Source organism: Carassius gibelio, chromosome B20 (assembly GCF_023724105.1).
Source record: "Carassius gibelio isolate Cgi1373 ecotype wild population from Czech Republic chromosome B20, carGib1.2-hapl.c, whole genome shotgun sequence".
Lineage (NCBI taxonomy): Eukaryota > Metazoa > Chordata > Actinopteri > Cypriniformes > Cyprinidae > Carassius > Carassius gibelio.
The window spans coordinates 5,622,865-5,646,160 of NC_068415.1; the positions used below are offsets into that span (position 1 = coordinate 5,622,865).

At 34.2% G+C, this 23,296-nt stretch overlaps 2 protein-coding genes across 4 annotated transcripts in view; both read left to right on the forward strand.

The window, feature by feature from the left end:
* The first annotated feature begins 381 nt into the window (after window positions 1–381).
* Window positions 382–5,137, forward strand: vgll2a (vestigial-like family member 2a). 2 transcript variants are annotated; one of them, XM_052585881.1, is made up of 4 exons: window positions 382–582; window positions 1,375–1,666; window positions 2,617–3,087; window positions 4,224–5,137. In XM_052585881.1, the coding sequence occupies exons 1-4, from the start codon at window positions 499–501 to the stop codon at window positions 4,265–4,267; spliced, it is 891 nt and encodes a 296-aa protein (XP_052441841.1). In that variant the 5' UTR covers window positions 382–498; the 3' UTR covers window positions 4,268–5,137. The 2 variants fall into 2 exon arrangements, with proteins under 2 accessions (XP_052441841.1, XP_052441842.1); XM_052585882.1 differs by having other exon boundaries at window positions 4,345–5,137.
* A 15,260-nt stretch (window positions 5,138–20,397) lies between these two features.
* dcbld1 (discoidin, CUB and LCCL domain containing 1) overlaps window positions 20,398–23,296 on the forward strand; it is a 36,679-nt gene continuing 33,780 nt past the window's right edge. Inside the window, exon 1 of one of the 2 annotated variants that reach the window (XM_052586953.1) lies at window positions 20,398–20,695. In XM_052586953.1, coding sequence (XP_052442913.1) covers window positions 20,620–20,695 — 76 coding nt within the window. In that variant the 5' untranslated portion in view covers window positions 20,398–20,619. The remainder of the gene's footprint in view (window positions 20,696–23,296) is intronic. The other variant, XM_052586954.1, reaches the window with a different exon arrangement.

Below are 23,296 nucleotides of genomic sequence, written 5' to 3' on the forward strand. Positions count from 1 at the left end.
CATTCGAGATCTTAGTTAGGATGTCAGCATGAAACTGGAAGACTAGATTAAATTGAGTAAATTGACTAAGTTTCGACAAATTGTTTTGGAACATTATCACTGGTTTAGGGAATGACCCGCTAGAAACCAGCTACCATATTTCAAAACAAACATATCAGATATATTGTTGTGCAAATGTTATGTTCGAGGATTTACTGCAAGCAATAACCTGCATCGCGCGCACAAGGACTAGCGGGAACCGTTTGAGTGTGGATTCGATTCAAATGAATCGACTTACTGAACCAGTCATCATTCGAATGAACCGAATCTCTAAAATGAATCAGACTCGTGCGTAAAGATAGAGTACAGAACATAAAAGCTGCTCAGTGCGCTTCAGCCGGACTCGACGCGGAGGTTCATTTTCTGTCTGTGCACGCTGAGCCAGCGCTTTATTTCAAATGAAGCGTCCTCTCATTCCGCTAATAAGTTTCTATACGTGATATAACAGCTGTCTTCGCCATGAGCTGCTTGGATGTCATGTATCAAGTTTATGGTCCACCTCAGCCTTATTTTACCACAGCATACACACCATATCACCATCAGGTATGTTCATATTTCATTTAACTTTATTATGCTTCTGTTGTGTGAGACGAAAATGCATTTTAATTTGATTTTACAGTAGATCTGTTTGTTTTGATTGTGTCCGAATCCTTGCGCGCAACTTTCTTTGACTTGTTGCGCCTGCAATCTTTACTAAATACTTTTACAGTTTTAAAACAAGACACATAGTTAGATGTTAATGGAAAACAACGTATTAATGGCGGTTTAAGTGTTGTTTAAAATGATTAAAAGCAAGCATTTAAATATAATATTTCACATAACCTACTTGTTTGCTTTTAATCATTTTAAATGTACACACATTATTGACTGTATATGATTAGTATATATGACATATTAGCTTGATTATTAACTTCCTATGAACTATTAAGAAAAAATTGCTTTTAGTCTTTCTGAAATTGTTTTAATTTGAATCGTATAATTCTCACTATGTTTCATAACGAGAATAGAAAAATGGGCTTGCAAACAGATTTTGTGTATTTTATAGATCTCATGTTCTTATCCTAAATGAATGTTTAGTGTAGAAATACCGGCACGTGTAATGCCTTATGGAAAGTATATTTCTGTGTGCTAGTGTTTGAAAAGAACTGAAGTTTTTGAAACATTATATGAACACAAATTGTGCAACAGCAAACACACTGATGTAATGCACGACTATACTGATTCCCTATATCTGTCTGTGTATTAAATAGAATGCATGTGAGTGTAATTCTGTATCATGTAAATGATATCAGAGTTGAATGTTAAATAATTTTAGCCATTTTTACATGCTTTCAGAAACTAGCATTTTACTCGAAAATGCAAGAATCCCCAGAAACAGTGAGCGGAAGCAGCTCTTCTTTTTCTAATCTCTCCGGGCCACCTATAAAAGAGGAGGACTGCGCCCGGGAGAAAGATCACCCACCGGAGGCTGAGTACATCAGCTCCAGGTGTGTGCTATTCACGTATTTCCAAGGGGACATCAGTTCGGTGGTGGATGAACATTTTAGTCGGGCTTTGAGTCAGTCCAGTAGTTACACACCTGGATCCACCAACAGCAAGACCGCAAGAGGTGCATCGTCCTGGAGAGGTGGGAATCTGATGCAGCCTGCATTCTCATTTATACTATGAATCGTATAAGTTTTATTTTCATCCTTTATGACTACACCGCTTTTAGTCATGGCAATGATTTTACTTTTTGTGTATCATATATATATATATATATATATATATATATATATATATATATATATATATAGCATTATTTCAAGATAGATATAGTTACAGTAGATTGTAAAAGATAATTCAAATTAAATTAAGATATAAAGATAATTAGGACATCATTTTTACATTTAATTTAATATTTCTTTTCCTTGCATCCTTTATGATTGCACAGATGTTAGTCATGACAATGGAAACAAATTTCCTTTTTTCCTTTTTCTTTTTTTTAAATATATTAAATAGTATATTATAAATATATTAAATACTTTTAGGACATCATTTTAACAATCAATACAGATATTAGTCATGGCAATATCACAATTTTATTAATATTATCATTTTGTAAGATCAATAGATAGATGCAAATAATGCAAATAATAATCAGGACTTAATTTTTTACAATCAATTATGATTTCACATCAGTCATCACAACAGGCACAATTATTATTTTTTATTTTTTTTGGATTGCTTCAGTATCAAAAGGTAGATTAATAAAATCTCATGCATATAAATTAACTTAGGATATCTTATGATTGCATAGCTATTAATCATTGCAACAGGCACAATTTAATTTGCATTGTTTCAGTATCAATACATAGATTTTTTTTTAAGCTAATGCAAATTAAATTAAGACATTAAGATATTAAGAAAATCATTTGTAATCAATTTGTTGCATTTATGTTTTGTGTATCCAAATGTGTGGACATTTAATTTTAATCTCAAACAAAATATTTAAAGGTTCATAATGTTATATATTTGAATTATCACATGCTTTTATGCACATTAATATGCAGAACATCTTAATGTTTCCCTCCCCAGACGGATCATTCCCTATGAGCCAGAGAAGCTTCCCTCCCTCTTTCTGGAACAGTGCATATCAGCCGTCGGTCACAGCATCTCTCAGCAGCACCCTGGGTTCCTCTCACACAGATCTTCCCTTCCCAGCTGACCCATACTCCACCGCATCTCTACACAGCCACCTTCACCAAACCACCCCAGAGCCCTGGCACCCCTCTCACCACCATCACCCTTACTCGCTCAGTGGAGCCATCGGCACCCAGGGGTCTGCTTACCCCCGGCCCTCCATGCACGACATGTACGGAACGCACTTTGACCCCCGTTACAGCTCTCTGCTCATGCCCTCGGTGCGGCCGCATAGACATCCTCCAGCCACTGTTCCTGCACCTGGAGCCTCGCCATGCGAGATCAGCAAGAGTGAGCCAGGCAGCTCGGCGTGGACCGGAGCTTTCACAGCGGCCAGCTCTGATATGAGTCTGAACATGGATCCAGGTGTGAACAGCATGCAGTCTACATTCAGCAGCAGTGTTTATTCATATGAGCTACACTTAAAAAACGAATGGATGTCACCGCATTTAAAAACAAAATATCAAAACAAAAGGCATTTATTTGCTAGAATAGAACACTTTGCAAGAAAAACATGTCACTAAAAACAAGGTTTTGGCTTTAAATAATAATAAAAAAGTAATCTTGTGACACTTATTGGTTGCCAGATGTTAGTAGAAAGTATGCACAAGTTCACAGAGGATCTATTTATAGAGGATATATTTATATATATATAAATGTTTTTATATATTTAGACATTTTTATATAAATGTTTTCTATTTGATGGCAAACAGCATCATTACTCCAGTCTTCTGTCACTTGATCCTTCAGAAATCAATATGCTGATTTGGTGCTCAAGAAATATTTATTAATATCAATGTTGAAAACAATTCTGCTTCATTTTTTGTGGATACTGTGATACATCTTTTCAGGATTATTTACTGAATACAAAGCATTTATTTATAAATAGAATTCTTTTGTAACATTATAAATGTCTTAACTGTCAATTTAATCAATTCCATGCATCCTTACGGACTTAAAAAAAAAATCTTTCTAACCCCAAACTTTCGAACATAGTGTAGTTCATGTGATGATCTAAACCTGTGGTCACTTTGTCAGGATGCCCGTGTGAATTCTAGGAGAACTGACATCACACATCTACTAAAATCACTTTGACATCAGTGAAGAAAACTGAAGTTATTTCATAGAAAAGCTCCAGTATGATTTGTTTTCAAATGCCACACTCTTTAATATTTTGTTATATAATGCAATGACATTTAGATTTTTTTAAGTGTGCCTTGACGCGTCTAAATACATTCTAGGGCCACCGTAGGTTAAAAATAGTGTATAAAAAAGTCAGTTCAAAAACTGTTCAAACATATAATGTAAAAATACTAATGTCTAAGAGCTTCTTGAAGTACATATTCTGAGTTTTAAATCTAGTTATCTTCAAGGTTTTTGAGTTTGACTCTCACTCTTCAATGCTTTCTTTACCTGAAGTCTCTTCACTTCTCTATATTTGCTGCTTGTTTTCCCTCTCCTCATTTCTTTATCCTTTTCTTCCTTTTCCTTCTTCCTCTCAGGTCTACAGAGCCAGGATAAGAGCAAGGACTTGTACTGGTTTTAGTGGCCTGTGGCCGCTTCTTTCTCCGCTGGCTTGTCTTTCTCTGGCTTTTCTGTAACAGATTCTCGTCTCACTTGCAGTTCGGCGCTACACCCTCTGCAGCGGGACCATCCTAAGCTGAACTCTTCGGATGAATGCAAAACTCTCTCTCAAAGAGAAAAGACTGAAAAGAGGAGCAAGCATGCTGCTCTCGCCCCTTCCCTCCCCTGACCCTCAGTGAAACTGACCCAAAATAAGATTTTAACAAAGGACAAATGTTACTTCAAAGGGACGAAACTTACAGAAAAACGGACTGTCTAGAAATGACATAGTTTCTGATGCGAGAGCAGCATTCCCTATCATCTCTGAAGACAGAGAGTGGCTATTTGAAGCCACTTGACTCTATCTATATTGCTTTCAGCACCTGTCACCGACAACTGTTGTGGAACTTAGCAGACGCACACACAACGGCACTGTGCGCCCTGGATTTCATTAAACAGGCGTTTTGTTGTATCTGGACTCGTGCGGCGAAAGGGAACAACTGGTTTGGCTTTTCATTTGTTTCTGAGGAGTGGTGTGGGTTTTACTGGAAGTAGATACAAACACCATTACGCTGTGCTGTATATACTTTATGTGTCTTATATGTGTATCTAGTAGCAAACAGCATGACAGAAATATTGATTCTTTCATTTGTACTTTTTTAACAACCCCTTTCAGTCACCTTCAGCCTATAGGGTGACGTCTCACCACGGTGTATTTGAATGTATGACATGTAATATATTACCTTTCAAAGTATTTTTCCAGTGCATTGAGGAGAATGAGGTGTTGTCTGTTTTTAATCAGTTGTCTTCATCCTATGAAACAAAAATGGAAATAAAACCAGGCGATACACACTTTTTGCTGCTCTTAAATGTTTTGGCGTCAGCTCGTTAAATTGCAAACTTGAGTATAGAGGCATCTTTTCATACCAGGCACATCATGAAATGTATTTCTGCTAGAAGGAAACAAAAGACTATTATGAATTTGCTGCAGCCTTCGAAACCTCAAAAGCGAGACCATCAGAGATTCAATTATTTGTTTCAATATACATTTTTGTGCATCAGTATGTTCGCAACATGAGTAGGAATATAACCATGGGCTACTTTTAATCTGTTTGATGTTTTGTTCGGCCATAGAGTCAGACAATGAAAAGGAAATGGCAAGCGAGAGAGAAAGCGGGAGAGTGAATGTTATCACGCTGCCATTTGATCCTTTTCTTTTTGGTTGTGGTTGCAGTGAATACCGGACAGCTGTAGATTAATATTGGCTTATGACAACAGCAATGATGGACAAGAGATGTGTGGCCAGGGGTTTCTCTTGCTTAAGTGGGTAAAACAAAGGCCTCTTTTTTGAAACCAGCACTGAAGAGCGTCCTAAATGACAAACTCAGTGAGTTCATATGGTAGATTAGTTTTTGTGACAGCAAAGTACAGTATTGGTATTTAAAAAAAATTGGTTGTATTTGTGGCCTGTTTGTGTCCTGGCCTTGAGGTCAAAGTTGAGTTAATTATATTTGTCATGTGTACTAAATTATTTAGTACTGTTGATAATGAAATCGACAAGCTCACTAGGCCATATGAACATGATTTTATAAACTATATAGTAAATACATAATACTGGATATAGAAATACAATTGTAGAGGAGAGCAGGCCTATCAGTTTATTTTTAAACGTCAGTTTCTGTATTCTGAATCAACTTACTTTCTGTAGGTTTACAGATCTTGACCTTGATTGGGGCATGTTGTCACACAATATGTGCTCTGTTAGGCTTTCAATGAGACAGCTTCACAAAGTAAACAATTAGGAAAGACAACATTTATGAAACAATTAAAATGTACAAGATTATGCTGAAGAGCAGTATGTGTTTCAGTGTGGTTTTCAGTATGGTGAGCAAAAATAAAAGAGTATGCCTAAAGAATTTACCAAATCTTCTAATTTTAAACAGACGTTTTAAACCAACATTTAAAAATATATAAATAAATAAATAATGTATGACCACATGCCGGTGTTAAAAAGAGTAGGTGAGAACTATTAGCTTAATTAATCGCCATAGAAAAAATAGAACATTACATGCAATAAATTAGATAGATATACAAATGCTAATGTGCTCATAAATCTGATTAGGGAAAGCTGTTACATGATCTCTGCCCGGTAACTCCGCGCCAATATTAGCATGACTGGACTATTTCTAGCCGCGCCGCAGCAAAGCGCGCGCAACTACTATCAGAGCGACACTCGATATCAATCCGCCATATCTGACTGGAGGATTTGTGATAGTGATGCATAATCAGGCTGGCAGTAGCTCATAAATTACTGAGCATTAATTAGGGGTGAGTGGCTGAGCTGTCAGTCACATTATCCCAAAAAATTAAACGCAACTCGCGTGTACTTTTTTGGAGCGGCGTCGAGGAATCCGCGGCCAGTTGTCACTTTGCCCACCGTTTGTGGAAGGGACCGTCATCATCAGCCATGTGAAAGGTCAAGTCCCCACACTTAAAAAAAAAAAATAGATCAACAGGTCGCTGGCATTTTAATCAGCTCAAGTCTAATGTTCTCTATCAATCAAGTAGTTATGTGAGTGATAACTCTTATGCTCTACCTGGTAAAATTATTACCGGTTGGGCTCTGGTTTTTAACACTTTTACAATTGTTTACACCCCTGAGATTATGTGCACAACACTACAAGGACTAGTACTAACAATTACTACATTTATCTTCCTTCATATTTCTACCTTCACATAGCATTTTTATTTAGGCTATCATTTAAAAGTGCATGAATAAAATATGAAATTGACAAATTGTTATATTTTATTAAATATTATATAAAACATTTAATATAAACGCATATTTCATAATGTGCACAAAAATCTAATTTAAGGTGAATATAAATGTGTATTTTATTTTTACACACATTTTATACTATATTTAATGAAATAAATGAACTTATAAGCATACACAAATATATTTTAATTTAGAAAGGAATATAGGCCTACCATAATCACATATCATATATGGAGTGTAAATGCATGTAATATTCCATCAAATTTTTTTTTATACACAAACACACACACACAAACACTTTATATAAATATATTTTCATCTATTAACAGATATAGGCTATACAATTAAAATGTATAAATATAGATAAATACATAAATCTAGGCCTACCATAATCCTAAACCTACCATATATATATACAGTATATATATATATATATATATATATATATATATATATATATACATATATATATATATATATATATACATATATGCATGTATGTGTGTGTGTGTGTTTAATATTTTATATAACTTTAAGTGTTACACACTACAGTTATATAAAATACAGTTATATATCTAATTATAAAAATATATAATATTTAAATTTATAAACAAATAGGCTATACAATATATTATTTTATGTTTATAATGTTTTATTATATAAAATATGTTTCATTATAAAAAATATTTTGTATGAACATATGTATATGAATAAATGTAATACTTGTAATACTTAAATATTATACCACACACACACACACACACACACACAGTTTGACACAAAATGTAAATATGAGATTTCTGCCAGCTGTTTAGATAACCGCTTACCTATAGTAATTGTACAACTTAATTATCAAAAGGAACGCTACTTCTTTTCTTTGGAAATTACATTTAAAATCCACTTGGCTGGAACATGTGAAGAGGCACATGCAGTCTGAATGAGCATGAAACTTCTGAATGCTGCCGTGCTGTAGCTCTCCTTCTTTTGTCCGAATGAATGCACTCAACTACAAAGCATCACAGCTTCCAGCTATCATTTATTCTATAACAAGCGACCAGGGCTGTCATCAGAATTCTGCCAAACCTAATCTCAGTGTATGGCCTGTGGTAATCCAACCTCAATAGTCAAGATGCGAATGTAAACACATGTTGGGCAAATCACAGAGGGAATTGTTTTTTATTTAGCCTCTGTATAAACTCACACACTTGGAGCTGCACAAACACTGCGGGCAGCGATGGGCACTGCGCCACAGCTCAGCTTACTGTTAATAAAAGAACTCAACCCTAATGCTAAATCACTCTTGGGAGATGAGTGAGTATGTTAAGAGATCTTTGTATATTGACCAACCTTTGGCTTCTATCTATCTATCTATCTATCTATCTATCTATCTATCTATCTATCTATCTATCTATCTATCTATCTATCTATCTATCTATCTATCTATCTATCCCATCCACCCATCCATCCATTTAACTATCTAGTATATAATTAGAAATGTCTTCACTGTCACTTTGGATCAATTTAATGCATCCTTGCTTAATTAAAGTGTATATGATATAAGAGCCTTTGATATGCCATATGTAAATACAACATAAATTAGATTTGAGAGCTTATACATTTTATCACACAACGTTATAATATGGCTTCGGAAGACTTGGAATATAGTGCTTGATTCATAAACTACTATTACATGACTTTTATAGTGTTTTTTGTCATTTTTAGAGCTTGACATGTTTTCAGCATATAATGAAATGGGTCTGGAATGACATGAGGGCGAATAAACGATGACAGAACATTCATTTTAAAGCTGAACTGCGCCTTTAAGATCTCGTGTTTTACCTTCATGACAACCAATTGAGCATGGCACCTCTTTCTTGTGTGGTCTTTTCTGAAACAGTTACAAATGGAGCAAATGATGAGGGTTGTGGTTTTTACCCCTTTCTCTTTGCACGGGGAAGAGGCAGATGTTTGAGTGTGTGTGATAACATCTCGCCCTAGTGGTTGAGGAATGTGAACCTCGCTAATGCCGGAGCTGAAGACCAACTCTACATGACATTCAGAAGATCCACAAGTGCTACATGACTGCTGGTGGTATTTTTCACATTAGCCAACATAAGCATTATGTATTTGAATACGCACATCTGATGCACACCTTCAATGTACAGATCACAAAGATAGATAGATTTGCATATTTATTTATTTATTTTACTTTCATTATTAAGCAAACCAGACTCTGTTCCCAGACTCCGGGAATGCTGTGCCCTTTCTGTATCAAGGGCATTACCGCTTCACCACAGCTAAGTAGGTAATACTGTTAATCTAGCTAATGAATTAGCACAAAACCATGTTTAAACAATTTGGAGCATGTCAAAGGATTGATGTTACAATTTTAATTATGAGGCTAATGACTTCTTTAAGGTCGGAGAGCTGCAGAGATGCTTTAATGCATGGAAAATGCCGCTGATCCCACATCTAAGACCAGCAGGTTTGTGAAACCTTTATCTTTGACCTAAACCCCAAAGCTTAGAGCCTTCACTCATCAGAAGAGAACGGACAACACAATGCCCCTCCTGAACAAACATCAGACCTTTGACTTCAAACAGCTCTATTGTAAGGTTAAATGTGACTATCACATAAATATTGAAGGAACCATTGTTTATTAATGTTACTTATATTATTGATTTTAAATACTAATATAAGTATTATATTATATCATAAAATTATATATATTTTTAAAAGTAATAAGTAATAAAGTATCTCAGTATACCTAACAAAATTAATTAGAATAAAACATTTTAGAAACTGAATTTTGTGACCTTTATGTTATAGTATCTATAGAGTGTGGTTTCAACAACAACAACAAAAAATAGATTTTATTATATTATAATATTATATTATAAATACATTATAACTTCAAAATATACAACAGCTGTCTAAAATTATTTGTAGGAAACATAGTTTTTGAAATATATTTTGAAACATATTTGAGCAAGTATATGACTATAGAAATTATTTGAATATTTAAATGAAATGTTTTATGCAAAGTGATTTCAACAAGATTTACTTGGATATAATATATTATATTATATTACAAATACATTTAAATATCTCAGTATAACAACATAAATAATTTGAATAAATTAACAAAAAAAATTGCAGCCTTCAACAATGAATTTGTACTTTAAACAAAATTAACTGATATATAAATTCACAAGTTCAAGGATAAACACTATGAAAACACGTGTACTTTCCCTCGCAAAACATTTTCAGGTTTTTTTTTTTATAATTATTTTAAACTTCTTATAATACCATTATATGAAAATGTGGTATCAAAGTACTGTATTTGATACCATGAGCACAATCATTTTTGTAATTATTTACAAATGCTTTTTTTTTTGTTGTTGTTCAATAAAGACTACACACACAAATGAAATTATATCTAATGCATTCATTTAAGCAACCAACCCCTACTTAAGGGTTTTCACTGTAATCAGAATCCACCTTGATTTTTTGGAGATGAAGCGTAACTTTTACTTTTAAGCATCGTGCCGATCTAGAAGATGATGTTGTGTCTGAAGTGCTAAGCCTAGATATCGCATTTCACTTCAGTGCACAGTGTTTGGCTTTTCACTGAAGCTGAACACACTTTACAACAGCAAACGAATCCAAAGGTCTTGATCTGGGAATTCCTCACATAACTGTTGTGCTTTGCAACAGTTCTTCTGATGGAGAGCACAAAGCCTTGGGATTCGTATAGGACTTTGTTCTGTTCATTTGTCAAAGGGTTAGGTGGCATATGAAGGATTTTAAAAGCAGGGTAAATGGGACGAATAATCACAAGCCTGCTTGAACCAATATAGGAATTCAACAGGACTCTTCCACGACTGTGTTTAGGTTTGCTAACCTTTCATCCCCTGGCAGTGCATGTGCCCACCATAGACTTTAAATGAATGTGAGAACACATGTAAACACAGGACATTTGGTCAGACCCAAAGCTCACTGCTGAAATACAAGCATCAACAAATCCATTGCCAGCTTACATTAACCAATCCGAGGATGTGTAAGCGTGTTGTCACTTCTACAACTACTGATTGGAAATATGGACCTTTTTAGGTGAAACAGAGACCAAAACGGTCAAGTTCCTGCTGTCAAACCTGTCTACAGTGGCGTAGAAGCAAAACATACAGTAAAATGACTTTGTTCATGGTTTATGGAAATGTTATGTCATTTATTCAGTGAAAATGTTAACAAAGCACACAATAATATGCCTATTTCAAGTTAAAGTTGTTCAGCAGGATCAGACATTAAATAACCTAAAGTATAATAGTAAAAAGTATAAAAAAGTAAAGTATATAATAGTAAAGTATAAAAGTAAATAAAGTCCCAAATAGTCGCTTTTACCTGCAGATGATGACAGATAAATGGACAGAACATGTCTGTGTGAGAATGCAGAGTCAATCATTGAACAATTAATCTCCATCAGTGACATTTTTTTCATAAAATAAGCTCAATAGTTTGTCACACTTGTCACACTTATCTAATGCAGCGTTTACAGTAGCGTGTTGCCCACTAAGCACAAACAGATTAAAGGAACAGAACATTCTAGAACATTAAGAACAGAAAGGGTAAATAGTGCTTGTGTGGTTATTCCTATTTCAGGACCACCTTCGCATGTTCGTACCAAGGGCCTTGGGTCTTTTTCTGGATCAAGGTTGCTGTCTCACACATCAGGTTCTTGACCGAGTAACTCAGGACAACCTGGGGGAAGCAAAGCTGTGACCGACTGCCATTTCTGAAGCCAGCTTCTGGAAGAACATGCCACTTTGACTGAAAAAAATAATACTAAATAGTCATTGATAAATACTGATTATAATCAATATTTATTTATTTTTTTTACTTGAAAACATGTCTTGAGAATGTTGACATCAAATTCCAGGGTCGAAGGTCATTGCTAAAATAATTGAGAAAAAAAAAAGAGTGTGTGTGTGTGTGTGTGTGTGTGTGTATGTATGTATGTATGTATGTATGTGCATATATATAGAATTCTGTTTCAAATAAATGTTTATCTTTTGAACTTTCTATTCATAAAAAATTCTGGAAAAAAAAAGAAGGTTTCCACAAAAGATTTCCATCACTGATAATGATTAGAAATTAATTAATGAGCACACGATTTCTAAAGGATCATGTGACACTGAACACTGAGGTAAAGACTGCTGGAAATTCAGCTTTATATTCAAATAGAAAACAGCTATTTTAAATAGTAATAATATTTCACAATATTACACTTTTTATTTGTAAATGCAGCCTTGGAGGACATAAGGGATATCTTTCAGAAAGAATCTTACAGACCTCAAACTTGTGAACCATGTAGTGTATGGTATAGTTTTGTCAAATTGTTAGTAAAGGTTAATTTATGATGAAGTACATATTTCATTATCTGCTTCAGCTTGCCACCTACGTGACTAGGTAACCTGATGATTTATCATTTATTACCTCTACTCACTTTTGTTCATAAAATGATTGTCTTTGTTTTACCTTTGCAGGCACACATGTTTGTGTAGTTTGTAGAGAAGATCAGAGCATCTAATATAACTGCACAGTCCAGGCAGAGCCACTGTCAGTGCAGATATATGACTGCTTTCAGGAATGTGTCTGGATCTCAGGATTGAGTGTCAGCCTTTTCAACATCAACAAGCCTCTACCTTCTAACGCTTCAGCACGTCTTCATGTCCCATGACCTCCGGATTGGCAGTGATGAAAGTAAACAAACATAGTCCTACCTGTTCAGGTAACACGAGAACCTCTGACTTCCTGCCGCGGATCCGTTAAGAGCTCACTTCCAACCACCCCTGCCATTAAGAGCCGTGCCTTTAGGGTGCACGGGCTTTATGGGACGAGGGGAGGCAGAGAGGCTGCTAATGACTTCAGAGACATTGAGCTGAAAGCAGCAAGCGAAGGAGAAAGGGATGGGGAAAAGAGATTTAGGATGAGAAGTTATCTATAGAGTGTGAAACTGAACCGGTGTGCTTAACTGGAGAAGGTAAACCTCTAGAGAAGGTCACCGGTAAATGTGTTTAATCACCACGAATGTGTAGGAATACTTGTGAAACGCTGTCTGTTGAACTTTTGATAATATGCATTTGATTTTAACCTGTCAAATTCATTTAACACTTTTAATGGCGTGTTTCACTTCAGCAAACACATGCAAATAAAATGAAGATAATTGAACAAAGGGAGATTGGGGCATGTTGTCACACTTTTTACACTAGTGAATATTTCTAATGGGGGCTTTATTTTCAGTCCCTGTAGAGACAACTAAGAATTGGATACAAATGCAAGGAAAAAATAATTGTAAAACTTTTATGACAACATGCTACAACAGAAGATATACTAAAAAAAATTACGCAGAAACACATTTCACTCAGAAATGGCAAGCATATGAATAACTTTTTGTTTTTGAAGTTTCTTATGCTCACCAAGGCTGCATTTATTTGACCAAAAAAACAGTAATATTATGGAATATTATTGCAATTTTAAATAAGCTTTATTTTTAAATATATTTTTAACTGTAATTTATTTCTGTAATGGTAAAGCTGTATTTTCAATAGCCATAATTCTTGTCTTTATATGATTATATAATATTTATTCTACTTTATATATGTTGTATAGAGCATGATAAAAATAAACACAATTTAATTGTTAATTTAATTTGTTAGTTTAATTTAACTGTTAAAACTGTGTATATATTGAACAAGTTTGTATTGTTGCTTGCATGTTAACTAAGTTCATGATCAGGTCATGGTGACTAAGTGCATCTGACGGATCCCAGTCATGCATACAGCAGTTGTTGCATGTGTTATTTATATGTTCAGTCCTGATGACTAATATTACAATATTAGCATGAAATTTGAAGAGATTTCATCAGACCTTTGCTGAATGCATATTCAAATCAGATTTGTCTCTGTGATTATCTTGAGAAGACATGATGCAATTCAATCAAAAGATTTAGCTTGAATTCCATCATAATGATCAAATCAGATTAAGTGCATAGACTACTAAGTGATGTAAGATCCATTTCACATTTTGATTATGTGTACTTTGCAAGCAGTAAAAGCTAGTGTGAAAAAGCAAAATGAGATTTAAATATACTTAAATATATATACTTTAGATGATGTAACAAGACTACATTTATTTAAAAAAGATATTACTATTATGTACTCAAATAGTCCAGCAGAGAAAATTAAGAATTATTATATCATGATTAAGTCATTAAAACAATATTTAAATAAATCAGTCAATAAAAAATGAATCGTATATATTAAAAGTGAATTATAATTTATTATTTAATATATTTTCTTTATATATAGATATATAATATATAGCTTTAGGCAAGTTATACTGTATCACTGCTTGAAATGTCATGTCAATTGGAAATTAAATATATAAGATTGTGATATAAACAGTAGCTGATGTCATAAAAGTGCACATACGTAATCTGAGGCTTGAAAAGCACAAGCAGCCAGACCACAGACGGTCAAATACGTAGCTCAAGCTGTGGCCAGAAAAGCAGTACCCATGAACAGGTGGGCATAGCGGCTGTCAAGCGGGCAGAGATTGATGTGATGTGTTACAGTGCTGCTGGGTATTCTCTTTCCACACAGACAGCTGTGCTGAACTGAAGGGAGATGTGTTGTCTTTTACAGGGACGGGACAAACTGGAGCCCTGCAAATTCTCCAGTCAGTTTGAGTTCAACTACATTCATTCTATAGGTCATTATTTTCAGAAGAATATGAGTAGTTCACTATTGTAACAATTAAACTCAAATATATAAAAAATTCAAATATGTAAACACACACACACATATGTGGGGTTTTTTTGGCATCTGTGGTTCCATGAAGAACCTTTGACATGAATCTTTTCTTTCGTTTCTTTATAGTGGTAATAATGGATAAATAATTTTAAGATACATAATATCAATAACACTTTTCAGCAACTCTTTCTGCATGTTACAATGTTACGCCAGTAGGTGGCAACAAATGAATGTTTTCTTCAATGATTCAATAAACCGATTTGTTCAAAAACAATGATTTATTCAGGAACGAAACAAGTTACTGGCCATATTACGCCAAAGCACTTTTAGCCTACTGAAAACAGCCAGCTGTGAGCTCTTCAGAGCACCTCTGCAGCGCAGCGTTTTTTCACTTGAGACGCTGTGGTGGATGAAGGGCCGCTGAATGACAAATGCATAGCGTTTCTCCAAGCATTGTTTTCCATAATAACATACATAAAGACATAAATACTCAGAGACAATCAATGTTAAAAGGGTCATATGATCTGATTTAAAAATGTCCTTTTCTTTGGAGTGTTACAAGCTCTTGGTGCATAAAGAAGATCTGTAAAGTTGCAAAAACTAAGGTCTCATTTCCAGTAATGGACAAAAATTACTGGAAATATTGTGTTTGCAATAAGTTACTCCATTTTTGAAATTCAAAAAATTTAATTAAAAGAGACTTTTTCGATATTAAACCCTAATTGTGTAACTTTCCCATTTAGAGTTAGGATTTATAGTCAACAATGCACTATTAATTAGCTATTACTCTTAGTCCTAGTTTTGGCAAGGTAAGACGGTAATGGTCATGACTTGATTAAGTCTATAAGTAGTAGCCTAATACAGTGGGGGAAAATTAGCTGTTGTGATTTTAAACTATATATTTGTGCGTTTTTACATTCAAACCTCAGTTTCCTATAAAACATGAAAGCAAGAAGTTCTTCCTCTTTCTCTGTTTTTTTTTTTTTTTAACATTGAAAGCCAGTTTGTCCTTTGCTTTGTGGTACTGTCGCACATGCGATCTGAAAGCCAAACTGCTATATATCAAAATACAGGCACTGCATACTCGTGGTGCAGAGCATTAAGCAAGTGCAGAAAAATATTAATTAAAAACACTTGACATTTTGATGTTTTAAAACTCAATTTTTGGTACCTTGAAAGCAACAAATAAGCTATTTGTGTGATTTAATCATACATCAGACCCAGTTACATTGACATAAACATCTCTACACATTCCTCTTTATTCAATTTCTTTTTTAATTTATTTAACCATTTCCTTGATTTGTCTAAGGCAAGAGGGGTGTTTCGGAATAGGTGTTTCGTTGACCATGAAGTCATTTGTCTTCATCTGAAAGATTTTCCTTGTTTAATAATGATTCCTAAGGATTTATAAGAATTACAAGGACATTAAGAGTAATCAGAAACAGAAGTGTAAGCACAGTATCCTTGGACTTCCTGGTCACATTCATCCTTTCAGTCCAGTGTCAGAATAAGTGTCTAACATTGTCAACCCAAACCCGTTTTGGCTCAGACACGATTTATACGTACAGTTCTTTGTTAGTCTAGAATAGCTACTATCCCTCAGAAACCTTGAACCAGATGAAGGTATAGTGATTTTTACAAAGCACCACAGCAAGTGCTTGGTTTCAGAAAATGGAGTCTGTGGGCCTCAGAAAGCATGAAAGCAAGTTCTATCACCTCTCAATTTTTTTCAAAAGTGTTTCTGATGTCTTTGAAGCCTCATTTAGAAGTCCATTATGAAGCAACAAAGTTGAAAGGCAATTAATAGAGTAAAGGGAGCCTAAATGCTTGCTCTCCAATGCTATTTGAGATCTGCTATCCAACTTGTACCCTTTGAAAACTGTATTCATTTTTTTATAAAACACAAAGTATTTCATAGAAGACCTCGTATGTGGACAAGGTAAACTGTAAAGCTATGGTTTGTAGGATTTTGCCTTGGTGCTTTTTGCCACGTTTTAATTAGTGAATAACATTAGTGTATGAAAGACATCTCTACAGAAAACAATGCAAGCACATTCGAAAAGCCATTTCTGAAGATTTGCATGGCCAAGGATTTGTTTAACATTCATTGACAAAAATTGACAAGACGTTACATAAAATCAACACTCGTCCAAGAAAGCATAACCCACATACATTAAAAATAGTCTATGCTGTGCATGTGAGTAAACCGCCACGGTCAAAGAGCTTTGAAGGATTTTATTTCAGCCTGAAGTCACATACAAGGTCACTTCAGTTGATCAGCCTATACCACGGCTTTTATTGTCAAACAAATTATTGCACTTAAAAAAAAAAAATCACCATCTCTAAATGACTTGAATGGAACTTCATAAACAAGGAAATATAACCTTGCCTTTCTTCAGCAAAATCTGCCTCATTCTTCTAAATTGCTCTTTTACAAAAAAGGAGGAGTGTTTTTTGGCACGTCGTCAAACACTTAACATCACTCCACGCTCCTATAAACTGAATGGCAATACGGCAGCATGTTCTCAAAAGCAGAAAAGCCCGACATCAGTTTAAAAGTGTAGTCAATAGCCTATCCTTCATGTAAAAAGGGGCTACCAAGGTCTCTCACCATTCTTTCTTTGTCATCTAGAGATGAAATCTCTCAGGTATTCCAGCAATCTTTTATTAATTAAAGGAAAAATGCATCTCAAATACTCCAGTTTCCTTCACTTTTAACTTTCCTGTCTCTATTCTAAAGCCTTTCTTGCGTTGTCACTTATCAAATGCATTCTAGCCTACAATTTCTATACAGTAAGGTGTCCGTCTCTGTAAAATTAATCTGAAGGCAGCTGATTGTGTTAAACGAAATGTACAGTACTGTATGTGAGGAATGTGGTGCCAGTAAGTAAAAACACAAAGTTAAGTGAAAATGTCATCTTTGAAGTAGTATGTGAGTAGTGAGGTGAAACACTAACCTGCGCTCTTACAGAGACCCTCGGGGTGCTGTGGTGTTTTTGTTATGATTTGTTGTCATTGATAAATAAATCGACAGCGTTTTTTGTGATGTCATTCTCTAGAGCGGAGGTCCCGTTTAATTTCTCTGCAGAAATGGAAGAAATGTATGAGGTCAGACATTGATTGAGCTGTTGAACTCTGCAGGAGTGTACTGAAATAAACAGGTTTGGTGTTTTTGGTAGGGTATGTTACTTTTGGAGTGTGTTAGCAGCAGGGAAACAGAAACCCTCTGTTATGATGGAAATCAGTTTTTTTCATATATCATTAAGGATGCATGATTATTTAATTTGTACATTTAAAAGGAGATGTTGAACAAAGCTTTCTACAGGGCTAAACTTTTTCAGTACGAATAAATATATGTTGGCACTCTTATTTTGATTACATTGGGCATAACTGGATGTTTTTTTTTTCAAGATGGATACATAATGTGTATCAATCTTGCATTAATATTATATTATATTATATTATATTATATTATATTATATTATATTATATTATATTATATTATATTATATTATATTATATTATATTATATTATATTATATTATAGAACTGTCATTGTGGTCATTTTTGTCAAAATCAAGAGCCTAATCTCAATCTCAATCAAACATATCCTAAATTATTATTTATTTTCTTCTATCTCCTCCATTGTGCTTATTCAAAGAAATATATATATATTTTTTAAATACAATTTAGTTACATTTTATGATCAACATTTTTAATCATCATATTTCTGTGACATAGCACCTGTATTCATTGGCTTAACCAGATTTGGCAGTATTATGTATGTTTTTATTACTGCAACAGACAGTCAAACTTCAATATTCCACAGTTACTTTCTATCATATAATATTCTTTACTGCTTCGATCTCCATTACATTATTTCAGAGTTGTTTAGTTGTCAAAAAATATATCCAACAGCACCATCTAGTGGTTCAATACTAGACATCACTGGAAGGAAAGATACATGTCACCTATAGACATTATTATATTGGAGAATATAACTGTATAATACTGTATATACAGTATGGACAAGTGATCAGAATTTGATAAATACATTATATAACAACATTTCTGGTCATTTAAAATATAAAATTAATATTTTATTTTAGGTGCTATAGAGGTTTATTTATTTATTTATTTAATTTTTGAACCATTTTTGAAAATTAAGATTCTTAGTTCCATCGTAACATTTTTAGTAAAACGAGTCGTTCTCATGCCATGATTACTGCAGCATTTTGGAGCAGTGACTCTTTGTTATTAAACATTACAAACTGTATGCATACAGTATAAATGATTTCATAAGATCATTATTTATTAAAAGATAACCCTTATACTGTATGTATACACATAAATAATCTGGAACTGGAAAGAAAATGTTGCGGCATTAAAACAACGCTATATATAAATTATTATATTAGCATAAAGACTAAAAAGATTTAATAATAAAAAATTAAATGTAATTGCAAACTGAAATGAAATCTGACCTTGTACACTGTGTTGACCGATTTCTCTCCAGCAGAGAGCGCAATAACATTATAAGTTCAAAGGCTGCAGAAATAAAATGATTTATATTTTTAAATAAAAGTATAAAGCGACACACACACACACACACAAATTATACACATGCGCTTGTATATATTTACAGTAGCATTTGCTGTACTATATCAAATGCAAAATTAGAAATATGCAAAAATCTGCCTTTTTTCGTTTTCATTTTCATTCATGATGATCTTTGTACGGTGTCGGTCTGCATGGCTCTTTTGAGTTTATTTGCCCACTAATAATGTCTAAAAGTGTACATACACCCACCACACACACACACACACACACACACACACACACACAAATATCATAATCCACCACATCTTAAATTATAATTTACTGTATGGTGTAATGTCATTTTAACATTTTCTAAATTAACTGGCCGCTTTATTTGTCTTGCTAAGAATTAGGCTATTCTAAATAACCACAATCAAATCAGATTAATTGGTCAAAGTTTGTTTAATTCGACACAATTAAAGTTAGATAGAGTTAGTTAGCTAGATTTGGATGCGACACACAATAAAAATATATAATAATTTAACACCTTGATTTTTCTGTTTTCACTATGTTTTATTTCATTTTTTAGTAGGCTAACTATTTAGGTCTACGCTAATATCTGAATTGTTGATTATAGCGGACATTGTCAAAACTAAGGGGAAAATACACATAATTTTAACACTATAAATATTGAATGTAATATTTCTTATAGATCATAGATCAATGTATTTTTATATAAATAAATAATACTTTTTTTTATTTTTTTGCTAATTTAGCGCATTTCCTTAAGTTGAATCGCTTGTTTTACTTCTCATTTAAGTCGCTTTGAATAAAAGTAAATGTTCATGAAAAATAAAGGTTGTTTTAATATGACGTAGTCGCTGAGACATAACAGTGCCCGAAGTTGAAAGAAAGAAACGTCGTTAATGTATCGTCTGTATTTCAATTCAGTAGCACTTTGTATCCATATCAAACCTAGTATGATACTAAGCTACACTAACAGCCTGACACTAGACAGACCCGTCAGACTGGTCTGTTAACCGCTTGGTGCCGCCTGTGGGAGAGAAACACGGAAGAGTTCATTCAAGGCGTTTGGGGATCCTCGCGGACACACGTACTCGAGTTTCTCCCGGTAAACATGCTCCGGTGACGCTTCTCCAATGCGTCCTCGCGTTTTACTCTCATTCGCAGCGGTTTTAAGTGGAGATGTCTGGAAACACTTTAATGCATGGACTGATTCTCTTATATTCAATTCACCCGCTCGTGCTCGCCGAAAAACCGGGTAAGTGAACAAAACCGCGGCAGATGAACGGAAACAAACAAAAGAGGCTGTTTGCTGAGGCGTCAGAGGTTACTGGTGGAGGACGACTTCGTATAGTTGTTTGCATAGGACATGCGTTTTTCATTTTATATTATTATAAACAAACGTACGCTAGAGCTAGTTCTGAGGAGATATAATGTTTCAAACTTTGTTACACGAGCTCTTGTTGAACTCGGTGAGCGCAATGAGTTTGACTTAACACTGTAGAAATAGTCTTACTCTAAACCAAGATGTATGTTTGTGATTTTCTTACATGCACATATGCTGGTTAAAAATATGTGTGTTTATGCACTACTTGAAACCCTAGTATTTCTGGATATTTAATGCATAAAAAGTTAATATAGTTACGCTTTATTATAGATAAGACATTTGGTGTGAGCTTTGGCTCAGTAGAATGTGCTGACTGTGTTGTAACAGCAGTTGACACAACATGCTGGAGGAGTCTGGCCATGAGGACAACTCTCCCTCGAATCACTCTCACAACTGCAGTCAAAGTGCTTGGATCTGATCTTCAAACACATAACTTTGGGATTTCATTGCTGCACAGAGGTCTTTTTACTGCTGGGATATTCCTTTAGGACTAATTTTCAATTATGTATGTGACCTTATCCAAAAAAGCTTACTCGACACACATTGAGACAATACTATGGGAGATACCTTTGGTTATTAAAGGAATAATAGTTCAGCCAAAAATATATATTTACTGAATGGCTAAGATTTTCGAACCCTGAAAGAGATGTAGAATTAACATTTAAAAAGTAAACAGACCAAAATCTAAATAGTTTGAAAACCTTGACCTCTGCTCTAGCTATCCTTGGCGGGTTCATGAGCGAAGCAGATATGTCTGATTTAATAATGAATCATTCTGAGTCAGATTTTCTAATGAAATGGTTGATTTACTTTCATACATTTGGCGAAGCTATTATTTAAAAGATTAGCCTAGTTCACCCAAAAATGTTCATTTTCATAATTTACTTTTCAAAACCATAATATGTGGTTCATCTTCGAAACGCAAATGAAGATATTTTTAATGAAACCTGAGAGGTTTCGTAGAATTCGTACCTCCATTGATAAACCAGGAAGCCAAAACTGAAAAGTTCTGGGAAAGGCCATAATGTTGTTAAATGAATTAATATGATTCAAGCGATTTCATTCAAGTCTTTTTAAGAGATGCGGTTGCTTAATATGATGAACAGATATGTAACGCTTTTAAATCTTTTTAGTTTGATTAACTTGACTTTGAGTAGAGGGACAGAAACCTCTAAGGTTTAACTGAAAATAGCTTTAAGTGTCAGTTTTTAAGTCTTAAGGGTTTGTTATGACAAGTGTGAGTAAATGATGTGAGGGAAGTTTAATTTTTTTTGTGAATTACCCATTTTAAGGTACACATTTTATGGGAATCAAACCCATGACGTTTGCACTGATCTACTGTTTAAAGCGACTGGAATGCTGATTCACTTTCTAATTCAGTCCATTTTTATACCTATTGAATTTTGTTAGTCTGATTTCATGGAAAAGAGCAGCAAGTGCAATTCTTTTTTGGGTTTTCCATGGAAGAAATGAAATCAAGGGGGTTTGAAACGATGTATGAATGAATAAAGAATCTTTATTTTTGGGTGAACTTTTCATTTACCGTTAAGTGTTTCAATCGAGGATGCAATTCTTCAGTACTATAGTATCACTACCCTAGATGTAGTCATTGGTTCCATTAACAACCATTAACGTCCAAGGGAGCTTTCCATTGCATAAGGGGTTCTTTATAGTGTAAACCGGTTCTTTAGGCTTAGAACATGTTCTTCACACAAGAAAATAAATGTTTATTTTAGGAACTGACTGATAGTTTCTTTGGGGAACCATAAATGGTTAGTCTATTGCATAATTCACTGAGAAACCCCCTTCTGAAAGTTGAATATCCTCAACTAGTGTGAACCAATAATTGGTGTATGTTAGGAGGAGAAAGTGGGATTGTCTGTACATGCAGAACTCTCAGTGTTATGAATATTTGTGTTCAACCCTGGGGCAGACGATGGCCAGGTGTTCTTCGACATGCTAAAAAAGCTGGTTTTGAAGCTCTGTCATGTTCTTCTCAGTGCAAGAGAAAACCGAGTTTGGTTATTTTTAAACCATGTTATTAGAACTATTGACTAATTTAATTTCCAATTAATAACCTAGAATATTCTGTGAGGCATGACACTAAAGGAAAATTAGTATATATATTATAATATATTATTTTATTCATGCATTGGTCAATTTTGAGCTTTTAAACTATTTGGCTTTTCATAACGTGTTGTTTCAGACTAAAAAAACATCTGAAATCCCTTCTAAATGTTTATTTGTTTTTTCTGTATATTTAAAAAGTGACAACGACGACGTGACATACAGCCAAGTATCGTGACCCTGCCCATACTCAGAATTGGTGCTCTGCATTTAACCCATCCATCCATTAAATGACAAAACATATCTTTAAAGGCCAGATTTAAAAAAAAAAAAAAACTTTTCCCCACATGAACTGAAACGCAGCATTTGTACCAAATTTTATATTCTGAAGGTTTTTACGGAAAG

Excerpts from the sequence above, each read along its gene's own strand:
- vgll2a (XM_052585881.1), top strand. The coding sequence starts at position 499 with ATGAGCTGCTTGGATGTCATGTATCAAGTTTATGGTCCACCTCAGCCT. Across the intron at positions 1,667-2,616 it reads AGGTGCATCGTCCTGGAGAG|ACGGATCATTCCCTATGAGC; the intron begins GTGGGAATCTGA and ends TTCCCTCCCCAG. Across the intron at positions 3,088-4,223 it reads GAGTCTGAACATGGATCCAG|GTCTACAGAGCCAGGATAAG; the intron begins GTGTGAACAGCA and ends TCTTCCTCTCAG.